The 24,872-nt window shown below is 37.4% G+C and overlaps 2 protein-coding genes across 6 annotated transcripts in view; both read left to right on the forward strand.

Moving 5' to 3' along the window:
* The first annotated feature begins 223 nt into the window (after positions 1 to 223).
* LOC137652931 (uncharacterized) lies at positions 224 to 1,241 on the forward strand. Its single transcript, XM_068386325.1, has 2 exons — positions 224 to 1,138; positions 1,233 to 1,241. Exons 1-2 carry the CDS (start codon positions 224 to 226, stop codon positions 1,239 to 1,241), a joined length of 924 nt encoding a protein of 307 aa, XP_068242426.1.
* The window catches only part of LOC137653624 (axoneme-associated protein mst101(2)-like), a 64,581-nt gene continuing 40,837 nt past the window's right edge, over positions 1,129 to 24,872 (forward strand). For 4 of the 5 annotated variants that reach the window (XM_068387186.1, XM_068387187.1, XM_068387190.1 and 1 more), the window contains exons 1-4: positions 1,129 to 4,640; positions 9,916 to 9,959; positions 20,654 to 20,746; positions 23,911 to 24,037. In XM_068387186.1, coding sequence (XP_068243287.1) covers positions 1,271 to 4,640; positions 9,916 to 9,959; positions 20,654 to 20,746; positions 23,911 to 24,037 — 3,634 coding nt within the window. In that variant the 5' untranslated portion in view covers positions 1,129 to 1,270. The remainder of the gene's footprint in view (positions 4,641 to 9,915; positions 9,960 to 20,653; positions 20,747 to 23,910; positions 24,038 to 24,872) is intronic. The other variant, XM_068387189.1, reaches the window with a different exon arrangement.

Below are 24,872 nucleotides of genomic sequence, written 5' to 3' on the forward strand. Positions count from 1 at the left end.
TCCTCTAATGGTGCCCTTATGAATTACATCCCCCAAGTATCTTCCCGCGTCATACGGCTCCTCGTAAATGGATTTCTCGATGCAGGTGTGGTTGGTGAGATCGCAGCAGCAGCAACAGCAAAGGCGCACAGCAGCAGCAGCAGCGTTCATTTAGGTGTTTGTGAAACCCTAACGACTATCCCTCTTGACCAGCCGAGAAATCCCCTGGCTTTAAACATTCGCTATGGATGGTGTTAGTCCCAAGGCCTCTGGCAATGGTGTGGCTCACGATGACAACGACGACGTAGTGATGAAGGCTTCGGACTCCCAAAGCATGGCGTTTAATGGGTCTCCCAGCAATGGTCATGATCGCCCACTCTCCGGGAAGATTGATCATAGCGAAAAACCGGTTGGTGTCTTTGTTATGCCTTCAATGATGGAAAGACCCTCTTCGGTGAAGACCGTCAGCCCCACTAAATCAGCTGGTAGTGTTGATGGCAAGAACAGCAAAGATGGAGCTGCAGGCATTGGACAGTCCAAGGATGACAAAAAAGAAGTGTCAAATGGTGATAAAAAGGATGCTTCAAATGGTGATAAAAAGGATGCTTCAAATGGTGATAAGAACGGTCCTTCTAATGGTGATAAGAATGGGACCTCTGATGGTGATAACGTCTCGGTTAAAAGTCATCAAACCCACGACAGTAGCCCAGAAGCGCAAGAACAACAGTCTGCAGATCAACACACAGCTCAAGGAGAATCTGTCACCAATGGGTCTTCCAAGAAGGGGGAAAATGGAGACGATCATAGCACAAAGTCTGACAGCAGTAAAGGGAAAGATGAAAGTGCAGGTCAGGATGACAAGGCATCAGTTAAAGGAGACGGTGGTGATGCTGACGCGGAGTCCAGTAAAGGTAAAGATGACGATAGCAAAGTGGAAGATAAATCTACGCCAGAAAAATCGACACCTCAGGAAAAACCAGGGGAGGAGAAATCTTCATCAGGGGATCATGAAGGGGCAGACTCATCCTCAGCAGTTGGGTCTCAAGGTCAAGGTAATAAGGGGAGTGAAAAGCATGATGATGGGAAAGTAGGGAAAGGGGATCAATCAAGTGATAGTGATAAAGGCACAAGCAAAGGTCAAGATGAGCGTGAAGATCATGTCAGTAGTGATAAGGAAAAAGCAGATAGAGAAGAAAAAGAAAAAGATGAAGGGAAAGATGATTCGGATGCCAAGAGTGATAAGGGTGACACAGAATCTGTGAAATCTGTCAGTGACAAAAGTGGAAAGGCAATGGACAAGACTCAAGAAAAGAGCGTATCAGAGGCAGCAGATAAAAGCAAGTCAGGGGCGGAAGAAAAAAGCAAGGATGTGGCCGAAGACAAGAGTAAATCTGGCGATGAGAAAAGCAAGTCCGAGGGTGATACCAAAGACAAGGATGAAAAGGAGAAAAGCGCATCAGCAGCGGAAGAGAAGAGCAAAGCTGAGGAAGATAGTAAAGCAAAGTTGGATGAAAAGTCTAAAACCGATAAATCTGGTGCAGAGGAAAAATCGAAGCAGGATGAGAAGGGAAAGTCAGAAACAGAGGAAAAGTCTAAAGTTAAGACTGCGGAAGCTGAAGGAAAGAGTAAAGATGTCGATGAGAAATCCATATCAGAAGCGGAAGAGAAGAGTAAATCGGAGGCTGAGAGAAGTAGAACTGAGGCTGATGTTAAGTCTATTTCGGAGGATGAAAGGAGTATAACATCTGACATAGAAGAAAAGAGCTTAAAATCAGAGCCTGAAGATAAAGGTAAATTAGAAGCGCTAAAGAGTAAGCCAGAAGCTGAGGATAAATCAGATGCCAAAGATAAAAGTAAAGCTGAAACTAGTGAAAAAAGTATTTCAGAAGCAAAAAGCAAATCTGCAGCTGAAGAGGAAAGTAAAGGAGAAAAGGACGAACATGAACCAGAAGAAAAGAGTAAGTCAGAAGCAGAGAGCAAGGGCAAAACGGAAGATAAAAGCAAATCAGAGGCACTAGACAAATCAGAAGAAAAGAGCAAATCTGCAGCATCTGAAAAGGGTAGTCCTGAAGAAGAAAAAGGTAAATCAGAGGCTGGGGAAAAAAGTAAATCCGAAGCTGAAGATAAGAGTAAATCTGTGGCTGAAGAAAAGAGCAAACCTGAAGGAGAAGAAAAGAGCAAATCTGAAGCAGAAGAAAAAACCAAATCTGAAGCCGAAGAAAAGAGCAAATCAGAAGCAGAAGAAAAGAGCAAATCAGAAGCAGAAGAAAAGAGCAAATCAGAAGCAGAAGAAAAGAGCAAATCTGAAGCAGAAAAGAGCAAAGCTGAAGAAAAGAGTAAATCTGAAGTAGAAGAAAAGAGCAAATCTGAAGCCGAAGAAAAGAGCAAATCTGAAGCTGAAGAAAAGAGCAAATCTGAAGCTGAAAAGAGTAAAGCAGATGACAAGAGCAAATCTGAAGCAGAAAAGAGTAAATCTGAAGTAGAAGAAAAGAGCAAATCTGAAGCTGAAGAAAAGAGCAAATCTGAAGCTGAAAAGAGTAAAGCAGATGACAAGAGCAAATCTGAAGCCGAAGAAAAGAGCAAATCTGAAGCTGAAAAAAGTAAGTCTGAAGATGAAAAGAGCAAAGCAGATGACAAGAGCAAATCTGAAGCTGAAGAAAAAAGTAAGTCTGAAATTCAAGAGGAAACTAAGATTGAGGCAGATGATAAAAGTAAATCTGAAGCAACAGAAAAAAGCAAATCAGATGATGAAAAGTCTAAGAAAGAAGAAGAGGAGACAGAAACTAAAGAAAAACCTAAGGTACAAGATAAAGCTCAAGCTGAAGAGGAAGAAAAAAGTAAGGCTGAATCTGAAGGAAAAAGTGAAGCAGAAGAAAAGAGTAAGTCTGAAGCTGAAGATCAGAGTAAACCTGAAGTAGAAGATAAGAGTAAATCTGAAGCCGATGATAAGAGTAAATCTGAAGCAGAAGATAAGAGTAAATCCGAAGTAGAAGATAAGAGTAAGTCAGAAGCAGAAGATAAGCCTAAAGCAGAGGCTGAAGAAAAGATTAAAGTAGAGGTAAAAGATGTAAGCAAATCGGTGCCAGATGCAGGAGCATCAGTAGCTGAAGCTAAAGAGAAGAGTGAAACAGAACAGAAAACTAAATCGGAAGACGAAAAGAGTAAATCTGAAGCTGAAGAAAAGAGTAAATCTGAAGCTGAGGAAAAGGGTAAATCTGAAGCTGAAGAAAAGAGTAAATCTGAAGCTGAAGAAAAAAGTAAATCTGAGCCTGAAGAAAAGACTAAGTCTGAGGCTGAAGAAAAGAGTAAATCTGAAGCTGAAGAAAAGAGTAAATCTGAAGCTGAAGAAAAAGGTAAATCTGAACCTGAAGAAAAGAGTAAATCTGAGGTTGAAGAAAAGAGTAAATCTGAAGCTGAAGAAAAGAGTAAATCAGAACCTGAAGAAAAGAGTAAATCTGAGGTTGAAGAAAAGAGTAAATCTGAAGCTGAAGAAAAGAGTAAATCTGAGGCTGAAGAAAAGAGTAAATCTTTGGCTGAAGACAAAAGTAAATCTGAAGCTGAAGAAAAGAGTAAATCTGAGGCTGAAGAAAAGGGTAAATCTGAAGCTGAAGAAAAAGGTGAGCCAAAGGCTGTAGAAAAAAGTAAACCTGAAGCTGAAGAAAAAGGTAAGCCTGAAGCTGAAGAAAAGGGTAAGCCCGAAGCTGAAGAAAAGGGTAAACCTGAAGCTGAAGAAAAGGGTAAGCCTGAAGCTGAAGAAAAAGTTAAGCCTGAAACAGAAGAAAAAAGTAAACCGGAAGTTGAAGAAAAAAGTAAGCCTGATGCTGAAGAAAAGGATAAATCTGAAGCTGAAGAAAAGAGTAAGCCTGAAGCTGAAGACACAAGTAAATTAGAAGCGGAAAAAGGTAAAGAAGAACAGGAGGATAAAAGTGAAGCAGAAGATAAAAGTAAGTCAGAGGCTGAGGAAAAGAGCAAATCTGAAGCTGAAGAAAAGAGTAAATCTGAAGCTGAAGAAAAGAGTAAATCCGAAGCTGAAGAAAAGAGTAAATCCGAAGCTGAAGAAAAGAGTAAATCTGAAGCAGAGGAAAAGAGCAAATCAGAAAAGGAGGCAGAAACTAAACCCGAGAAAGATGAACCTGAGGCTAAAGAAGAGGTGGTGGTTGCTAGTGAGGCCTCTGATTTGAAAGAAGTTAAACCTGAAGTGAAAGAAGAGAAAGAAACTGATAAAGAAGCGGCTAAAGAAGAAGTGGAAGCTGTCGAAGAAAAAGATAAAGAGGATGTGAAGGTTTCAGTTGAGGTAGAAGAAAAAGAAACAGAAAAGGACGAAGGCAAAGAAGGTGAGGAAAAAGAGAAAGAGGAAGAAGCAGCTGAAAAACAAGAAGAAGAAGACGAAGAAGAGGAAGGAGAAGAAGAAGAAGAAGGAAAAGACGATAAAGAATCTGATAAGGAGGAAGATAAAGAAGGAGAAGAGGAGGAAAAGGGAGAACAGGAAGCCGAGGACAAAGCAGAGGAAAAGGATGATGAGAAAGAAAAGGGGGAGGAAGCAAAAACACCAAGAAAGGCAGGAAAGGATAAAGAAGAGACAAAGGCCGAGGGTGCAAGGACTCCGAAAAAGACACTGTCGTCTAAGAGGCCCCGCAGATCTGCCCGACGAAGACGAGCAGGTGCGGAAGTGGCAGGAGGAGGAGGAGAAGGACTCAAGGGCCCCTTCATTATCTCTTAAGTCAGGGGAGCCTCTGGTTTCACTCTGCAAAGGAATGTTCTGTCGACTCTCACGAGGAATGGTAGCTTTTATTACATAGGCTTTATGACTAAGGCTTTATACAGTGTTGCTGGCCTTGTCTTAAGGATTCCATTTCAGTTTAAAATAGTATAATAGGTCATTGTTAGAAATGGGGTATGAAACATAAGTATATAATAGCTTTGTCATGTTCATAACAAATATTTACCCTCGTAAAGGTCTGGAAAGCTTTGATTATAAAAAAAAAGAAACTAATATTTCCGTAATGTTAAGTTAAATATGAGTTGAATGTGACCAATAATCAAGTGTGGCGTCGACAGAAGGTATTTGCTGAGTGAAAATACCCTTATTATGACCTGAATAGTGGCTTATCAGTTAGCAGTAAAATTATTTTATCAAAAGAAATGTCTTGACAAAATCAAGCTTCGACAAGAGATTTTTTAAATGTCAATAACTTAAGGAAGAAGACTGTCTATAGTTTGATTTGGCCTTATACAGAACATTAAATTAGAAAATTATATCTCATTTTAGATATGCTGCTTTTAATGTTCTGATTTCTTTAATTTAATTGTGAATTCAGGAATATGCTTTTCATCTTTAACGTTAGCATTCTACAGAATGCTTCATTATTGTGTTGTAAGCATTACATGCAAATGTAAACAAAAGTTATCCAAGTGGCAGCTCCATCCAGGTAGAATATGATAGCAGCCACTATTCAAGTCAGTGCTAGAGGCAGAGTCTTTTTGGGGTGTGCGAGGGGAAGGTCCATCACAACCTGAGGTCAGGTCAGGTCAGATTGGCGAGGCACTGTGACGCCGCGACGCCAAGCTTAAGCCCTCGCGAAGCTTTTTAAATGATTTTTGTTTCGTTTTATTTTAGTTTTTACTTGTTTTGTAAGGACACAACGGGCATTCTAGCAGTTGGGGCAGGAGAGGCACTGAAGGGGAAAGTACTTGGGAAAATTTATAAACACTTTAGTTAAGTTAGTTCACTTTTTAGTAACTACTTTTATTTTAACAAAAATCATGAAGTGGTTCTATAACTTTTAGGTTAATGCATAGTAAAATGTTTATGTGGTTTCACACTAGGTAGATTTGAAGAGGGTTTAATTAATTAAAAGAGGAACAAACGGGATTAGAACATGAAGATAGAACAAAAAATATTTCAAAAGTAACAATATATACAAAGACTACAAGTCCTCTTTGTTAACTTTAGGCCATATTAGTAAACAACAGCAGTTAGTTAACATTATTAATTATATCCTAGGAATTTGTATGATTAAATAAATTACTCTGCCTGGGTAAGGCATAACAGGTAAGATATACAAAAAGAAAATTAGCTCCTTTTTTTCTAGTTGATGATGGCCGTTTTGTTTGACATATAGTTAAGTACATACCTCAAAACTTTAGAATTTGTAACACCGGGTGAGGTCAAATAGATAGTCTTTGAAGTCATTTTGGGAAGCATGAATTGTAATTATTAGGGCAGAACTTAGAAATTTTCACAAAGGCTGTAAGAGCACATGAAGTCTAAATTTTTAATTATTACAACGTTGGGCTTTTATGATAAATGAAAGGCTCAGATACTTTGAAGGAAACTTAGTTGCATGGATATCTACCAAATATTTTAGTCATTGATGCATAGAGTTAAGAAAAGAACTAGAATTGGGAGTACTGCCAACACCTTAGTGCCTACCTGAACCTTGCCTGTGTCCTGCTTGACGCTATTCAGCACTTTGTCCAAAGTAATTTGACGTCAATCTCTGATGTACATTCGTTACTATTGTCAAGCAAGTCCCCCTGTTTAGTTTTATTTTTTTATATAATGCTGCTGATAGTAAACATTTTGTTTGACCTGAGTTACTAATGTTAATCTGCTCGTAAATATCTTGTGCCATCTTTTGTATCTTACTCACTAGAGAAAATAGTACACATCATAACTGCCAATCTGTGAATAGCTGGGAAAGCTGGTTCATAACCAGATTCACTGGGAACAGATAAGCAAGTAATAATAATTTCTTATTGTTCTGAATATTTTTATAAAGATAAAAGACCGTAAACAGTAACAAGATATTTAAGAGTAATCTGCCAAAGAAAAAAAAATTATTTTTACGTCTGAGGAGCCGTCGCCTTGCTCAGTAACATCTCTCTGAAGCTTCTCTTGCGCATACTTTCATTTGGAATGGATCTTGTTCCCTTTAGATTGGGCACCAGTTATGAAATGTTAGTGAAAAAAAAAAAATTATAGACAGCACGAATTTTGCCAGTTCTATGATCCCCTAGCCAGTGTCTATTGTAGATTATCTCTTTGTAGCTGAGTCTTCTTGTGTTTACTTACTTGTCACTTCACCGCATCGAGTTTATCGTAATGAACACATCCCCACACTTGTGTTAGTGTTAGGCCTGGACAAATAGGTTGTTGCACCATAGAATTTGTATCATCCGTTAGGGTGTCATTGAACTTTGAGGAACATGATCATTAATACTCAAAGTGTACTAGTTCAGATCATTACACGGGTTTCCATGTATGGTGTGACTGGTGGTTGTTGTGTGCGTGTCATGTTGTATGGCCTTTCAAAGGTCCAGTATGCCTTTCTTCGAACACTGAACACAACAGAGCATAATAGTGTTTGATATAAACTATACCATTTGCATTCAGAACTTTCTTCTTTCTTTGTAGTGTAGTGGTAGAAATTTTCATTGCTCTTGTTGAAGTGATATTCACCTTTTTAACTGTTGAGTATTGAGTGTTAATAAGTCATGACTGTAAAGAAAAGGTGCTGTCAAGACCTGACAGTATAGAAATATCACCTCACCAATATTTCAAAATTTCCTTTCTTGCATGTTTCGGCTTTCTAACTGGTTGAGAGATTAAAGCTACACGCTTTTAATGAGACTGGGGCAGGCGAAGGCTCCAGTCAGGTCTTAGGCTTCATCACAGAACACATTCACTCACAGAAAGAGGTCATTGAGATGCACAATTTTTGTCTCCTTCCTTTCTTCCACCACACAACACAGCTTCTTCACACAAGTCAGGCTTCATGATGAGTTGCAGAGCATGGCAAGACGATGAATCTGCTCCAGATGCTGTTGCTGCTGGCTGAACCCATTAGCTCTTATATATTTTCAATTTTCTCTGTCTTCCTTACATTTCTCTATCTGGCTAACGCAGTGCATCTGTCTCTATCTTTCTCTCTTGCTCTCTCTCTCTCTCTCTCTCATATCTTTCTCTCTTTCTCAGGCCAACTCAGTGTTGCCAGCAATACTGCAATGCCTGTGATGGGCTCGCTGCTCCAACTGCACGCGAGGAAGAATTTTTATTTTGCTTTTGAGCAACCCAAACATTTCCTTTCCCTTAAAAGAAAAGAATATTTATAAATATACACCGCTTACACCTTTAGAAAGGAAGATAACGGTGCTATCTGATCTGGCCCAGCCTAATATTTGTTTGTTTATTTATATATTTTTTATTATGTTTACAAACTTTCCTGTGCCTTCTTACCACCTCCCCCCCACATCTCTGCCCCAACCCCTTACTCACGCCTGCCATCATCATCCAAATCATCCTCATGTTTGAAGTGCTGCTGTTCTTGCTGCCTCCCTGTTTCCCCCCCAAATAAAAACTAATGGATACACCTCTCCACGCTCTGGAAGTCCTTGAGAGTCACTGCATGAGAACCCAAAAACCAATATTGACCAAAAAAAAAAAAAGATAAATGAAAAAAATATTCATAAATTTTTTTTCACCCTAAAGGCCAAGCTTTTGTGAGCCTCGGCATCCAACACCATCCGGCACGACCAATGGAAAGCCTTTTAAAAGATGATGCTGCTTCTATACACAACTGGATAAACTCTCTCAGCCTCCGGGAAAAGGGGGCTACCTAGATATATATCTATAGAATTATTTATTTTTGCTGTAGAAAAACAATTCTCATCATCACGTTGATCGTGATGTTCTAGAATTCTAGATGATACATGAAGAATTTTTTTTTAACCATAGGACTATATTAGATTTACACATATCCACATATGTCTTGATATATATGAGGTTTATTTGTGCGAGTCTTTTCTTTTAGTGTTAAATGTATAATCTATTTGTTAATCTTTTTTAAGTTATAGTTTAGATTTAGATAATTCTAGAGAAACTACTTTTTACCTGTTATAAGTGCTGCTGTTTTAGAACTAGATAAGCATATTTTGTACTTTTTTGATTCTCTTGTATCCAGTGTTATGTGGGTTGCTTTTTTTTATCGTCTCCTTTTTTGCCATGATGCTGAAGCATAAAGGTAATGTGTCTCTAGTTATGTAAGAAAGTGTCAACTAGTTGTACCCTGTATTGACAAACTGCTGTTTGCCGAATGTCCCTTAGTTTCCCCTTCCTTTGTTTGAAGTTTGGCTCTTCCCCCTCCAATGTATTTCCCCCCTACCTTAAATGCTAATTAGTCACAGTGCCCTCCTCCGGTCAACCCCCCCCCCCCTCACTTACACAGCCCCAGTACACTTTGTTTTCTCTATTTACGACAATGAGACGCAGTGTCTTTGGAAACACTTATATCAAACGTATGAGCTTGCTCTAAATCACACTATGAAAGAAATTTTAAAACTGATAACCAATTTTTAAAGCAAATTAGCGTTGCTATGTCGACCTTTCTACTTTATGAGATTTGTTCAGTGTTGATACAGTTGTCAGCTCATGTGTTCTCGAAGTTAAATCTTGTTTAAAACTTCTTCTTTTATTTGCTAATTGATAAATTCACTGCCATTTGAAGGGTAAGGTAAGATTCAACCTTGAATATTTTCACTTAATTCAGATTTGAATTTTGATCTTGTTTTTCTTCTTGTTTTGGCATTATTGAATAATTATTTTCATTTAGTTCCCTTAGTTAATGAACAGTTGTTTTTTAGTATCTTTTACTATTATCATTTATAATTGATCTTTTGAATATTAATTCTTTAAAGTTTCAAAAGTCGCATGAAGAACTAATGCTTCAGATGCAGTTTAGCTTTTAAGATTCATTTTAAAAAGAAGCACAGCTTCATCATTATCTTTTGAATAAAGCTAAAAACTATTTAGCATTCTGCTAAGTCTTCACTTTGCCTTTAAATCTAGATTGAAGTCATTCTTAGGACTAAGTGATTTATTTCAAAATTTACTTAAGAGGTTCTAACTCGTTGTTTTTCCCATTTTCTTTTTTCCAGAAGAGGGCCATGACAGTGGAGTTGACGAATCGACACAGGCTAAGGTAAGCCACCTTTTGATTGATCGTTTAAGCTTAATAACATGAATATACATATGAAGGATAGGAATAGACTGATAAAGTAGTCTTTCTATCTTTTCCCTTACTTGATTTTATAACATAAGTTTTTTATTTAGCTTGTGTATCTTCTTTAGGAACAGATTTTGTGAGGATAAAAAAAGTCTTTCTATCTTTTTCCCTCACTTGATTTTATAACAGTCTCGCAATTAGCTTGTGTATCTTCAAATTGCTTTACCTCTTGATGATGTGATTAATTTTCAAACAATAGGGATTGAATTGATTTATTTAAAGTTGAGTAGGCCTATTGAAAATGCCGTTGTTCGGTGATCACTAGACTGGAGTTCAAGTCTCGCTCAAACTTGTTAGTTTCTTTAGTATCTGCAACCTCACCATACTTGTGAGCTAAGGATGGGGGATTGGGGGAGCCTATAGGTCTACCTGCTGAGTCATCAGCAGCCATTATTTGGTACTCCCTGGTCCTAGCTTGAGTGGAGAAGGGGCTTGGGTGCTGATCATATGTATATATAGTCAGTCTGTAAGGCATTGTCCTGCTTGCTAGGGCAATGTCACTGTCCCTTGCCTCTACTATTCATGAGTGGCCTTTAAACCTTCCATGTTATGTCCTCACTCAGTGGACGATTCAGAAGCCTATCTTTTGTATATGTACCAATCTATGGAAAAAGCATTGCATTATTTAGGGGGCATCTCGAGTTCTCTTTTTTTTTCGATTGCAGTGTGTATATAATGTTTACCCCCGAGTGAACAGAGGCAATTACGGGAAGTGGTTGGTTTGTTAGGTTTGTTAAAGAGAGTATCTTGCAACCCCTCCCCCCATGTCTAGACCAATATTTTAGGGATACCAGTCTGGTTTATATTTTGTTTTATTTTATTTTTTAGTCGAAAATACCATCAAAGTTTAGGATGTTCGAAATATGTTTAGGATGTAAAGAAAGGCAAAAAGAAAGGCAGTAAGCACCGTCATCTTGTGAAGTAAAATACTGATACTTGCAAAACATATTTGGGGTCTGGTGTGAAAACCAGTTAGCCACAGTACAAACCGATGAAATAATCGTGTAAGAAATTAGTCCTATGGGATAATAGCCTTTCATTTATTTATCCTATTCATCCCAGCTCTTTTTATTATATTGTGCTTTACTGGCAATATGAAGAAAAGAGTTGCACCACTCACGAGATGTCTTGAAAGTCTTCAGAAGAAGCAGAAATACGATAGGTCAGGAAAGGGAAAAGAAACGGAGGTGAATCCACTGAATTTGCAGTCAAAACCGTCCCTCGGGTCGTGAGTGAAATTTTAAGCCAGAGAATATCTCGTGTAGGAGAGAGAGAGAGAGAGAGAGAGAGAGAGAGAGAGAGAGAGAGAGAGAGAGAGAGAGAGAGAGAGAGAATCCTAAAACATTCACTCGAGAGAGCAAAGAAAAGATGCGCGGAGAGAGAGAGAGAGAGAGAGAGAGAGAGAGAGAGAGAGAGAGAGAGAGAGAGAGAGAGAGAGAGCAAAGAATATCTCGTGAGAGAGAGAGCAAAGAATATGTCGTGAGAGAGAGAGAGAGAGAGAGAGAGAGAGAGAGAGAGAGAGAGAGAGAGAGAGAGAGAGAGAGCAAAGAATATCTCGTGAGAGAGAGAGCAAAGTATATGTCGTGAGAGAGAGAGAGAGAGAGAGAGAGAGAGAGAGAGAGAGAGAGAGAGAGAGAGCAAAGAATATCTAGTGTAAGAGAGAGAGAGAGAGAGAGAGAAACATTCACTCGAGAGAGCAAAAGAAGATACGCGGAGAGAGAGAGAGAGAGAGAGAGAGAGAGAGAGAGAGAGAGAGAGAGAGAGAGAGAGAAAGTGGTGCATGACGATCAATACTTGAAGGTTCAACCTAGCCAATTTAGTCATTCTTGAGGATGTGTCTCGTTTTACCAATGATCATTTAACTGAATTTCCTCTCGGAGCGTGGTTGTTTGGTTGGGCAATGATGGTGAGAATAATAAACAGGAATATGAAAATAACATTTGCATAGATGGAGGATTATATTCTGGGTTATGTGTCCGGGGGGGGGGGGGGGGTAAGACCCTCCCATCCACCGGGAGTCCTGCTGTTAGCCCAAACTCATCGTATGAAAATAATGAAATTGTTGATGTGTGAACAGGGTGATTTTTTTTTTCTTTTTGTAAATGGGGGATCGGAAGGATTTAGAAATAAATATATAATTTTAATAATTATCGTTGAGAGAGAGAGAGAGAGAGAGAGAGAGAGAGAGAGAGAGAGAGAGAGAGAGAGAGAGAGAGAGAGAGAGAAAAAAAAATTCTAAGAATAACGTTCAGATATAGCTATTATACTTTCACTTAATTTTTATTAGATTTTAATTAGTTTTATCCTTTCTTAGAAGAATGATTTTCTGAATTTTTGAGAATTTTTATAATAGAATTATTCACCCTCTCCCCCCACAAAAATTAAACCAGTGCTCAAAGTAAAAACCTTTATGTTTCCGAACGTCTTTTTCCAAAGTTAGCACGTGATTTCATTGGGAAAAATAGCATTCTTTGTCAGTTGTAAGAAAGTGTAGCACTTACATTTACGTTTTTTAAGAATTAAGTGGCTTTACTGCCATTCAGTTTTCTTTTTTTTTAAACAATATATTTTACCAGAAAATGTCAAAAGGAAAGTGATCTAATAACGGTAGGACTTTTTCTAGCCCTGGCCCAAAATACCATACGTGTCAGTTATAAGAAAGTATAGCACTTATATTTACTTTTTTTTAAGAATTATGTTGCTTTAATGCCATTCAGTTTTTTTTGGACATTCTTAATTTTTTTGTTTTTACTCGAAAATATCAAAAGGAAGCTAATCTAAAGATCTGTTCTAGCTTAGGCCTGATTAAAGCAAGAATATACTAGAAAAATTAATAACAAGAATCCATGAATTTCCCCCGCTTGTAATGTTGTTTTTCACATTTAAATTTGATTCATGGTCAGCCTGGTGTAAATAGTATTCAACTTAGCAAACTTTCACAACATTTACCTTTATTTGAATACCAAATTTATTGTCCAACTTTCGTGGCAAACTTCTAAAGCGCGACATTATCAGAATTTGTTGAAAGTGACTCCCAGAGAATTCTGTGACGTTATCAGAATTTGTTGAAAGTGACTCCCAGAGAATTCTGTGACGTTATCAGAATTTGTTGAAAGTGACTCCCAGAGAATTCTGTGACGTTATCAGAATTTGTTGGAAGTGACTCCCAGAGAATTCTGTGACGTTATCAGAATTTGTTGAAAGTGACTCCCAGAGAATTCTGTGACATTATCAGAATTTGTTGAAAGTGACTCCCAGAGAATTCTGTGACGTTATCAGAATTTGTTGAAAGTGACTCCCAGAGAATTCTGTGACGTTATCAGAATTTGTTGAAAGTGACTCTCAGAGAATTCTGTGACGTTATCAGAATTTGTTGAAAGTGATTCCCAGAGAATTCTGTGACGTTATCAGAATTTGTTGAAAGTGACTCTCAGAGAATTCTGTGACGTTATCAGAATTTGTTGAAAATGGCCCATTACTCCCAGGAAATTTTCTATGATATTCAACCATTACGCTACAGTGTCCAAGTTTTAATGAAATGCTAGACATTAGCTGAGGATCATTATTCATTGGAGTTTTAAGACTTTTCATGTTCTTTCTAAGTGTTCATTCCCATTACCTCCATGAAAAAAGTCTTTTAATTAAATTTTGTCTCTGAATCGGCCGCTACTATACCTGGATATTTCTCTACTTTGACTTTACTTTAGTTTTCATGAAATCACAATTTTATTCCTTTTGTTTAAAGGTTTAAAGATCTCTCCTGTGGCAGAGGTAAAGGACAGGATAATGCCTTAGAGCAGTGTTTCCCAACCCTGGGGTAAATTACCCCAGAGGGGTAATGGACCCGTATTTTTGGGGTTGTGACGGTGCCGAGAGAAGGTTGTGAACTCAAAGGCAGGATGCAATCAACTGAGTTGTTTATTAAGGAACACTCTCCTTTATATACAAAACCTCAAGGGAACAGGACATAACATGTTCGAGAGACAGACAATGTTCAGAGCAAAACCGGAGACATGATCATTCAGGTTCTTTTTAGTGCGAGGGAAGAGCGCAGATACAAGCATAATATATACAAAATAATTATGTACAATTGTGTGACACACGGTTAGTACAGGGTAATCAAGATGTTCTGAAATTGAGTTATTCACATTCCCATAATCATTGCCATAATTCATACACAAAATCTTCAATAATTATGGTTCATTTTGATATCCATTAAAATGGAAAAGTTTGCATTTGTTTTGGATCCTTAACTGTAAGCAGCCAATAGCGGGCTACATGATCCATACAGTTCATAAGGTGGCTGCAAAAAACATCCGATGTTACCGGGTATATGTTCAATGGGGTAATTGATTAGTTGGAAATAACATTTTGAGGTAATCATTTAAAAAAGGTTGGGAAACACTGCCTTAGAGACTGACCATTATCATAAGATCAGCACCTAAACCCCCTCTCCACCCAAGCTAGAACCAGGGAGATCCAGGCAAATTTCAGATTGTTACTGAAAAATCAAACCATTGCTCTCTAGTCTTGGGTAGTGCCATAGCCTCTGTACCATGGTCTTCCACCGTCTTGGGCTAAAATTCTCTTGCTTGAGGGTACACGCGGGCACACTATTCTATGTATTTTCTCTTCCTCTTGTTTTGTTAAAGTTTTTATAGTTTATATAGCAAATATTTATTTTAATGTTGTTACTATTCTTAAAATATTTTATTTTTTCTTGTTTCCTTTCCTCACTGGGCTATTTTCCCTGTTGGGGCCCTTGGCCGTATAGCATCCTGCTTTTCCAACTAGGGTTGTAGCTTAGCAATTAATAATAATAATAATAATAATAATAATAATATTGGGTGGGTCCACCATTTATATAGTCGCTTCTTTTTAGCACCCTGTTCATTATATACACAAAGACCACTATCTTCTTCACGTCCTCCATCTCGAACAAACATCGAAAGGTTAGTATTTTGCTCCCCGATGCAGACGAACCGCACGGGAAATAACCGCTATTATGAAGACATGCTCTTTGACATGCGGAAATCTGCCGCACGGTTTTTCAAACCGGTCGTGTGAAGCGGTCCTAACGAAACCCAGTGTTTTTTTTTTTTTTTTTTTTTTTCTTTTTCCACATTTTGTAGTATATTTTTATCTCGTAAAACGAATGTCAAAACATTTCCCTCTAAATTACTGAGTGAGTCAGAATTATTTTTGACTCATTATTATTATTATTATTATTATTATTATTATTATTATTATTATTATTATTATTATTATTATTTGCTACGCTACAGACCCAGTTGGAAAAGAAAGATGCTATAAGCACAAAGGCTCCAACGGGGAAAAATAGTCCAGTGAGGAAAGAAAATATACTGGACTTCACCACCACCCCTCTGATACTGTCTGATTCAATATTCTAGTTTATTATCATCACTTGCTAAGCTGCAACCCTAGTTGGAAAAGCAGGATGCTATAAGCCCAAAGGCTCCAACAGGGAAAAATAGCCCATGGAGGAAAGAATATATACTGGACTTCACCACCACCTTTCTGATACTGTGTGATTCTATACTCAGCTTTAATATCCACTGACTGATCGCCTTTGTCCTTTGGTAGTTTTCCCCTCTGAGCTGGGCACTTAAGTTTGTGAAGCGAAAGGGTTATCCTTTCCCAGATGGATCATTGTCCTTTGTGAGGAGCGGCTTTCCCTTTCATATCTGACGATTTTCCTTCAAAAACTGGATTTATTTTCCTTTTTCCAATATAACGAGAGATTTAAATTGACTTAGAGATGTTTTATAACCACCGATTTAAAGCGATTACTATTTCATTGCGTCTTTTATTATTATTATTATTATTATTATTATTATTATTATTATTATTATTAACTAAGCTACAACCCTAGTTGGAAAAACAAGATTCTATAAGCCCAAGGGCTCCAACGACACAATAGCCCAGTGAGGAAAGGAAATAGGGAAATAAATAAACGATTTGAGAAATAATGAACAATTAAGATATTTTAAAAAACAGTAGCAACTTGAAAACAGATATGTCAAATATAGACTATAAAATGACTTATTTTAGCCTGTTCAACATGAAAACATTTGCTGCAATTTTAACTTTTTGAAGTTCTACCTGACATTAATAATTTGCTTCAATTATTAATTGAGTTAGAAATTTTGTCAACTATTTCCTTTTAAATAAATAAATATAGGATGTTCATAAATCAAAATTAATTCGTTATTAGATAGTACTGTAATGTTAATCATCTTCTTGAAATTCTAACTATAGATTAATTATTCAGCTTATAATCAACATCGTAATAAGTGTACGTAATGCACTGTAATAGTACACAAGGGTGAAACTCAAGACATCTTATGGAGTACCCATTGGAAGCTATCCGCTTACCCTATTTCAGGTTTCATCATCCTCATCTCCTCTTACTCCTACTAACGCAAAGGGCCTCGATTAGATTTCGCCAGTTCTCTCCATCTTAAGCTTTTAATTCAGTACTTCTCCATTCATCATCTACTTCACGCTTCAGAGTCCTCAGTCATGTTGACCTGAGTCTTCCAACTCTTCTGGTGCCTTGTGGAGCCCATATTTATCATCATCATCATCTCCTCCTACGCCTATTGACGCAAAGGGCCTCGATTAGATTTCACCAGTCGTCTCTATCTTGAGCTCTTAATTGAGTACTTCTCTATTCATCATCTACTTCACGCTTCATAGTCCTCAGCCATGTTAACCTGGGTCTTCCTACTGTTATAGTGCCTAGTGGAGCCCATATCTATCATCATCGTCATCTCGTCCTACGCCTATTAGCGCAAAGGGCCTCGATTAGATTTCACCAGTCGTCTCTATCTTGAGCTTTTAATTCAATACTTCTCCATTCATCATCTCTTACCCCACGCTTCATAGTCGTCAGCCATGTAAGCCTGGGTCTTCCAACTCTTCTAGTGCCTTGTGGAGCCCATATTTATCATCATCATTATCTCCTCCTACGCCTATTAACGCAAAGGGCCTCAGTTAGATTTCGCTAGTCGTCTGTATCTTGAGCTCTTAATTCAATACTTCTCCATTCATCATCTACTTCACGCTTCAGAGTCCTCAGTCATGTTAACCTGAGTCTTCCAACTCTTCTAGTGCCTTGTGGAGCCCATATTTATCATCATCATCTCCTCCTACGTCTATTAACGCAAAGGGCCTCGATTAGATTTCGCCAGTCATCTCTATCTTGAGCTTTTTATTTAATACTTCTCCATTCATCATCTACTTCACGTTTCATAGTACTCAGCCATGTAGGCCTGGGTCTTCCAACTCTTCTAGTGGTTTATGGAGCCCATATTTTATGTTTAATAAGGTTTAATTTTAATTATTATCGCCTTATGGTTTGCTTTCGCTATAATGCTGGGAACTTACTTGTTGGGAGATCACCATCGCTGACTGTAGAATTAACCAATAAATCCTTATATCGTTTGGTTGGGACCGTGTAAAAGAAATTATTTTATTTCCAAGGTTCCAATACAAAGCCTATTATGGGCTTGGTGGGCAATACGTGCCTAAAGATTTTAATTCTAATAATTCAGCGGGAAGAAATATAAGAAAAAAAAAAGTTCTTTGTCTTTTATTAATGAGATCATAAAAAGGTTTTAAAGGTCATGGATGGCAGAGGCAAGGGACAGTGACAATGCTTTAGAGACTGACCATATATGCAAATGATCAGCGCCCAAGCCTCCTTTCCACCCAAAGTAGCACAAGGGAGGGCCAGGCAATGGCTCCTGATGACTTAGCAGGCAGCCCTATACGCTCCCCCCCCCCCCATTCCGTGCTCACAAGGATGGTGAGGTTGCAGACACTACAAGAAACTATCGAGCTTGAGCGGGACTCGAATCCCAGCCTGGCAGATCACGAAGCAGGAACGTTGTTTGCTGTGAATGGAAAGTGTTACATCTTTGTTACAGGAATCGGAAGTGAAATAGTTGAGAAGTCAAGTATATTTGAGTTTCTGTTACGTTTTTATAGTTTTAGTTATCCTCCTACTAAAAAATATTTTTGACCGATTGAATGTGAAAGGCTTCAGTATACTGTAGATTATCAGATAATGTTTTTCATCTTAATGTAAATTTACAAATTATAAGTTTGAACAATCTGATGAGATGATGCCATTAATAGAATGAGAGAGAGAGAGAGAGAGAGAGAGAGAGAGAGAGAGAGAGAGAGAGAGAGAGAGAGAGAGAGAGATGAACTACTCCGGTGTATGACTGCCATTCTTCCTCAAATTAGTTACCCCTATGTATGGGTTTCCTCATTATTGTGTTATGACAGAGTTCATTCATATGAGCTCATCTCAAATCTTTCATACTTGAATTAAGATGAGAGAGATTTCCGGTAGCTTTAATAAAGGAATGGGTTGTATAATATTTATCTTTCGTATTATGGCATAATACCGACTTAGGTTTTAATAGGTAGAATTATTTATTCATTGAATAAAGACTCATGGTTTCGTTAAAGGGAATGTCTGTATTGGTTGCTCAGGTAACTTAGGCAGTAGCTGAAACGGTCATGGTAGAAAATGCCTTTTCATCTCTCTCTCTCTCTCTCTCTCTCTCTCTCTCTCTCTCTCTCTCTCTCTCGGATTCAGGAATAGGTTAGACAAAATCATAAACTCTTTAAATGTTTTAAACTAATTCGCTCTACCCAAGATGGACTAAAAGTTCTGAGACATCCAAAATCCTTGTAACACACTCTCTCTCTCTCTCTCTCTCTCTCTCTCTCTCTCTCTCTCTCTCTCTCTCTCTCTCTCTCTCTCTCTCTCTTCTCTTATTACACACGCACATTGGGAATCATATCTAGATATTGAATTCAATGAAAGAAATGTTCTTCATCGAGTTTTGGGAAGATCTGTTTAGTAGGGCTGAAAACTTTTGTAGTCTCCAATAGCTTCCTCTACCAGAGAGAGAGAGAGAGAGAGAGAGAGAGAGGAGAGAGAGAGAGAGAGAGAGAGAGAGAGAGAAAGATTGTTATGATTCAGGTAGAACTGAATTCCTGAAATTTATGCCAAGATCTTTTAATTTTTTTCTGTTAAGTTTCTGGCTATTGGGTGATTTTTTTTCTAGCCCAGTCACAAATAAAAGAAAATGGGAACTTAAAAGATAGCAAGAAAATGGGAGTTGGGTTAGGGTGGGAGCATATTGAGATTAACCTAATGCTAATTCAGGTAGAGGATACACTTAGTAGGAGAACAGTCAACAACAGAGAGCACTTGGATTGGCTGTTGGATGATTTTCCTAGTCCAGGCACAAAGGAAAAATAGAATCTTGAAGGATAGTAAGAAAATGGGAGTTGGGTTAGGGTGGGCGTATATTTAGATTGACATAATGGAAATTCAGGCAGATGGTACACTTGACAGAACTGTCAATAGCAGAGAGAAATCGTACTGGCAAGTGGATGTTTTTTTTTTCTAGCCCATGCACAAATTAAAGGATAGGAATCTAAAAGATACTAAGGAAAGTTTAGTTTAATTGCCAGTAAGTTTAATAAAATTCTTATACTGTATAAATATAACACTAGGAAAATAGTAGTTTTTCTATTCTTAAGAATTTTTTTTGCTAAGATATTTCAGGAATTAATTATCAAGGAAACTGATTAATTGTATGACTTGGATATTGATGTTGTTTTGCTATTCCTTTCTATCTTTTGTCGATTTTTTATTTATATAATTTCAAAAAAAATATACATATATATATATATATATATATATGATTATTGCAAGTATTAACCTGAATTGTTTTGCAAGAGTGAATTGGATCTTACAGTAACTTGTGGTTGAATTAATGTGCGAATTGCTTTTAAAAATAAAATTTTCATCTGTTAAAAGAGCCAAAAATATATAGAAATATTTTTATGTAAGCTAATAGGACGTGGTTCAAGCCTTGTATTTTTTTTTTTTTTTGTAAAAGAGCACAAAAATATTTTTTATTTGTTTATTTTCTGTCTTATCTACCAGGTCTAATCAATGTCTTGAATAAATCTGTATTTTTTGGGTCAAGACTTGTAATTCTGTATTGTAGAAGACCCAAAAATATATAGATTTTTTTATCTGTCATTTCTGCCAGGTCTAATCAATGTCCGGACTAGATCTGTATTTTTTAGTCAAGCCTTGTACTTCTGTATTGTAGAAGACCCAAAAATATATAGATTTTTTTTTATTATGTCATTTCTGTCAGGTCTAAAAAATACCCGGAATAAATCTGTATTTTTGGGTCAATTCTTGTACTTCTTTATTGTAAAACACCCAAAAATATATAGATTTTTTTTATTTGTCATTTCTGCCAAGTCTAATCAATGTCCGGAATAAATCTGTATTTTTGGGTCAATTCTTGTACTTCTTTATTGTAAAAGACCCAAAAATATATAGATTTTTTTTATTATCTGCCATTTCTGCCAGGTCTAAAAAATGCCCGGAATAAACCTACTGTATATGTTAGTTTGTGTGTTGATGTCGAGATGGCATAAAACTATACTTTGCATCTCTGTTAATTAACCGATGTTGCATACTGAGAACGACCCACTAGTCATATCTCCCCTCGTCTTTTTGGTGTTTCCCCTCCCCCGTGTAGGTCGAGGTCTCGAGCATGGCTATTTCTTCTACTCCAACTACCCTCACCCTTCAGTTGGATGTTGAACAGACCCCGGATGATAAGACGAAGCAGGTAATCCCCCCGTATCCCCTGCTAGCCCCCCTGCCACTAACCAAGTGGTCTTGTTTACTTGCTTTCAAATCTTGAAACCATTCCCCAACCCGATTTTGGTTAAACCCCCCCCCTCCTCGAGGATAAGACGAAGCAGGTAATCCCCATCCCCTCTGCTAGCCCCCTATAACTAACGAATTGGTTTAGATGATTTGCTTTCAAATCTAAAAACCCTCCCCCTCCCCAACCCAATTTTGGGTAACACCCCCCCCCTCCTCCTCGAGGATAAGATGAAGCAGGTAACCCCCCGCATCCCCTCTGCTAGCTAACTGCTACGAACTAATTGGTCTACTTTACTTGCTTTCAAATCTTAAAACCCTCCCCCTCCCCAGTCCGGTTTTGGATAACCCCCCCCCCCCATGATAAGACTAAGCGGGTAATCCTCCAATACCCCTCCCCTGCTAGATACCTGCCACTAACCAATTGGTCATGTTTAATTGCTTTCAAGTCTTGAAACCATTCACCCAACACGAAGCAGGTAAACCCCCCCCCCCTCGCTAGTTCCCTGCTCCTAAGCAAGTGGTCTTTTTAACTTTCTTTCAAATTCTTAAAACCATCCCCTCAACACAAAGCAGGTATTCCCCCTTTCCCCTGCTAGGCCTCACAACCCCCCCCCCCCTTCCCCAACAAAATTGTCTTGTAAACTTTCTTTCAAATCTTGAACCCCCTCCCCCCATTCAATAAAAGTAGCTTTGCTTCCAAATTCACATCTTGTTGCGCTGCACTCTCATAGTTGTGTTCTTTCGCAGTAGATTAGGAATGTATGTTTAGTGTTGTTTGTAAATGGCTTCCAAACATCTTATATATCTCTTTTGGAATTGAACTTCTTCAGGTGGGAGAGCCACTCCTTATTGGAATACTTTTAACTTTTCCCCTTTTACTTGCAGTTCTTGGCATGAGGTTTAAAGTCCTGTCCCATTTTGCTATTTCTCTTCCGTATCAGTAAGATTAAAACTTAATTTCGTAGAAGGATATTTCACGCTTTTAATGGTTTTACATCAAAGGAATGCAAGTTTTCATAAGAGAGTGTCGTGATAAAGCTTTTTATTGTTGGAATACACTTGATCTTGAAATCAAATCTAACATCTCAGGTGTTCTAAATGATCCTTTAGTTGTGGATTTCTATCTAACCTTTTTCGTTTGTGAGGGAAAGAAAACTGTCTTTTCCTCGTGAGATGTTATCGAAAATTATAGCGGAAGATTTTCATCCACAAGATATTATCTTGATGTAAATAAGATCGTGTTTGTGCTTCATTTTCTCCTAAGTTTTGTGGCAGTTCTGCATCATCTTGTGCTTGATTAGTTTTTGTGTACTTTATTCCCCAAAGGTAACATGTATTTAGTATTGCTCCATAAACAAAGCTCTTAATAGGCATTGTGGGTAGCTTTCATTAAACTGTTATTACTTTTAGAAGTATGATTATGATTTAAGGAGTTGATGTAATTATTTAGCAAAAACTAAAAGCACAGTAGAGTATTTTCGCCCTCGGTACTGTACTGCTATCTAGACTGTGTCCATTGTTGAAGCAATCCTATCACTTGAATTGTGTTAGTTAAAACACTTTATTTAGAGGAATCTTGAGAAAGATGCGATTCCTTAGTTGAGGTAGCAAAAACTAAAAGCACAGTAGAGTATTTTAGCCCTCAGTACTGTACTGCTATCTAGACTGTATTTGTCCATTGTTGAAGCAATCCTAACAGTTGAATTGTTTTAGTTAAAACACTATTTATTTAGATGAATCTTGAGAAAGATGTAGAGTTCCTTTGATTAGCTTTAAACAAGTATTTAGGTAAGTGATTGTCTCAGTAACCATCCCGAAGGTAGTTAGACTGTTATTCTTTAGTAGAGTGATTCATTTGATCACTGGTCAGTGACGTGATATTAATAATTCTTCAATTTTACTTGAGAATATTTACTTTATATCATTATAGTTTTGGTACAAGAAATAGAAACCGAAAGGAAATAAAATAAATTATAGCACTCCATTTATAGCTTAAGAAAGAGAAATGATTCCGTCTTATTGTTTATTACTGATGAATATAGCAACAACGTACTCGTTTGATACAAATATTTTAACAGCAATGACTTTACTTTGGTCCAGTTCATATTGATATTCATTGAAAACTAGAGTTTTTTCAACTTGATAAATCCGTTTATTTTGGGGAGGGGTTTCATTAAAAAATTTGATAAATTTGTAAAAATTTGCAATTGAATATCAAGAAGCTATCTAATTTTATTGAGACTTTTGGCACATGTTTAAAGTGTATATTTATAAACAGTTATATTAATTTTATGGTAAAATAGAATTGATTTTTGTCAGTCTTATGTTCTCGCCAAGGAATAGTTCATTGAAGTGGCATGATAGGGCATTACAAAAACCTCACTACTTATAAGTCTTCAACTTTAAATTTATTGATTTGTAGAAACTTTCAAATAAATCACAGACCGAATCATTGTCGAAGATATTTCCATTTTAAACTTTGAACACCTTTTCCTTATGAAGAATTTTTAGGCATATTACTTTAAGAGAGACGCGATAGGCTCTAGTTAATCCTGATAGATAATTATTCTTATATTGTGAAATTAATGTTTTTACCTTAAAATTTGTAGGCATATTATTCTAAGAGACACACGATGGGCTGCAAATCCTACAAGATAATTATCGCTATTTTGTGAATTTAATGCTAGAAATATCAATGTTTGTGTCAACACAGTAGTATTATCCTGTCGACGAAGGATTGTCATTCATTTGCATCACATTTGTCATCTTCCCAGTTTTTTATCAGTTAAGCTACATAAACAGATGACCCCTCGTGATACCTTTTGTATATCTTGCGTCAGTTTTTGGGTCTTATCGTTATTCCTTTTTGATTCTCATGTTATCATTACTTTTTGTCTTACGTCGTTATTCCTTTTTGGTTTCCCATGTTGTTATTACTTTTTATTTCCTGTATTTATTACTCTCTTGTGTTTCAAGTCGTTATTACTTTTTAGTGTCATGTTATTACCTTTTCTTTCTCATGTCATTATTACTTCTTGTGTCTCATGTCTATTGATATGGCAGAAGGACAAATAGCCACTTTTCCCTCCACGGAAAGCTAAAGTTCCTTATTTGCTTTTGCAGGAAAATGGCCAGAGCAGATCTCCTTCCAAGGGCAGAGGCTCCCCAAGAAAGAGAATGCCCCGATCCACTGAACCATCCCCCATGAAGCGTACCCCAACCTCGACGGCCTCTTCAGCCGAACGAAAATGTAAGTTTTAAGCTTTCAGTGCCCAATTATAAGATTGAATCCCCCTTTTCAGTGCCCATTTATGAGATGGAATCCCCTTTATCAGTGCCCATTTATAAGATTGGATCCCCTTTTCAGTGGCCATTTATAAGATTGAATCCCCTTTTTATTGCCCATTTATAAGATTCAATCCCCTTTTTTAGTGCCCATTTATAAGATTGAGTCCCCTTTTTCAGTGCCCATTTATAAGATTGAATCCCCTTTTTCAGTGCCCATTTATAATATGGAATCCCCTTTTTCAGTGCCCATTTATAAGATTCAATCCCCCTTTTCAGTGCCCATTTATAAGATTGAATCCCCTTTTTCAGTGCCCATTTATAAGATTGAATCCCCTTTTTCAGTGCCCATTTATAAGATTGAATCCCCCTTTTCAGTGCCCATGAATGAGATTGAATCCCCTTTTTCAGTGCCCATTTATAAGATTGAATCCCCTTTTTCAGTGCCCATTTATAATATTGAATCCCCTTTTTCAGTGCCCATTTATAAGATTGAATCCCCCTTTTTCAGGGTCCATGAATAAGATTGAATCCCCTTTTTCAGTGCCCATTTATAAGATTCAATCCCCTTTTCAGTGCCCATTAATGAGATTGAATCCCCTTTTCAGTGCCCATTTATAAGATTGAATCCCCTTTTTCAGTGCCCATTTATAAGATTGAATCCCCCTTTTTCAGGGTCCATGAATAAGATTGAATCCCCTTTTTCAGTGCCCATTTATAAGATTCAATCCCCTTTTCAGTGCCCATTAATGAGATTGAATCCCCTTTTCAGTGCCCATTTATAAGATTGAACTCCTTTT

The sequence above is a fragment of the Palaemon carinicauda genome, chromosome 14, assembly GCF_036898095.1.
Source record: "Palaemon carinicauda isolate YSFRI2023 chromosome 14, ASM3689809v2, whole genome shotgun sequence".
Classification (NCBI taxonomy): domain Eukaryota; kingdom Metazoa; phylum Arthropoda; class Malacostraca; order Decapoda; family Palaemonidae; genus Palaemon; species Palaemon carinicauda.

Coding starts and splice junctions, on each gene's coding strand:
- LOC137652931 (XM_068386325.1), top strand. CDS start 224: ATGGATGGTGTTAGTCCCAAGGCCTCTGGCAATGGTGTGGCTCACGAT.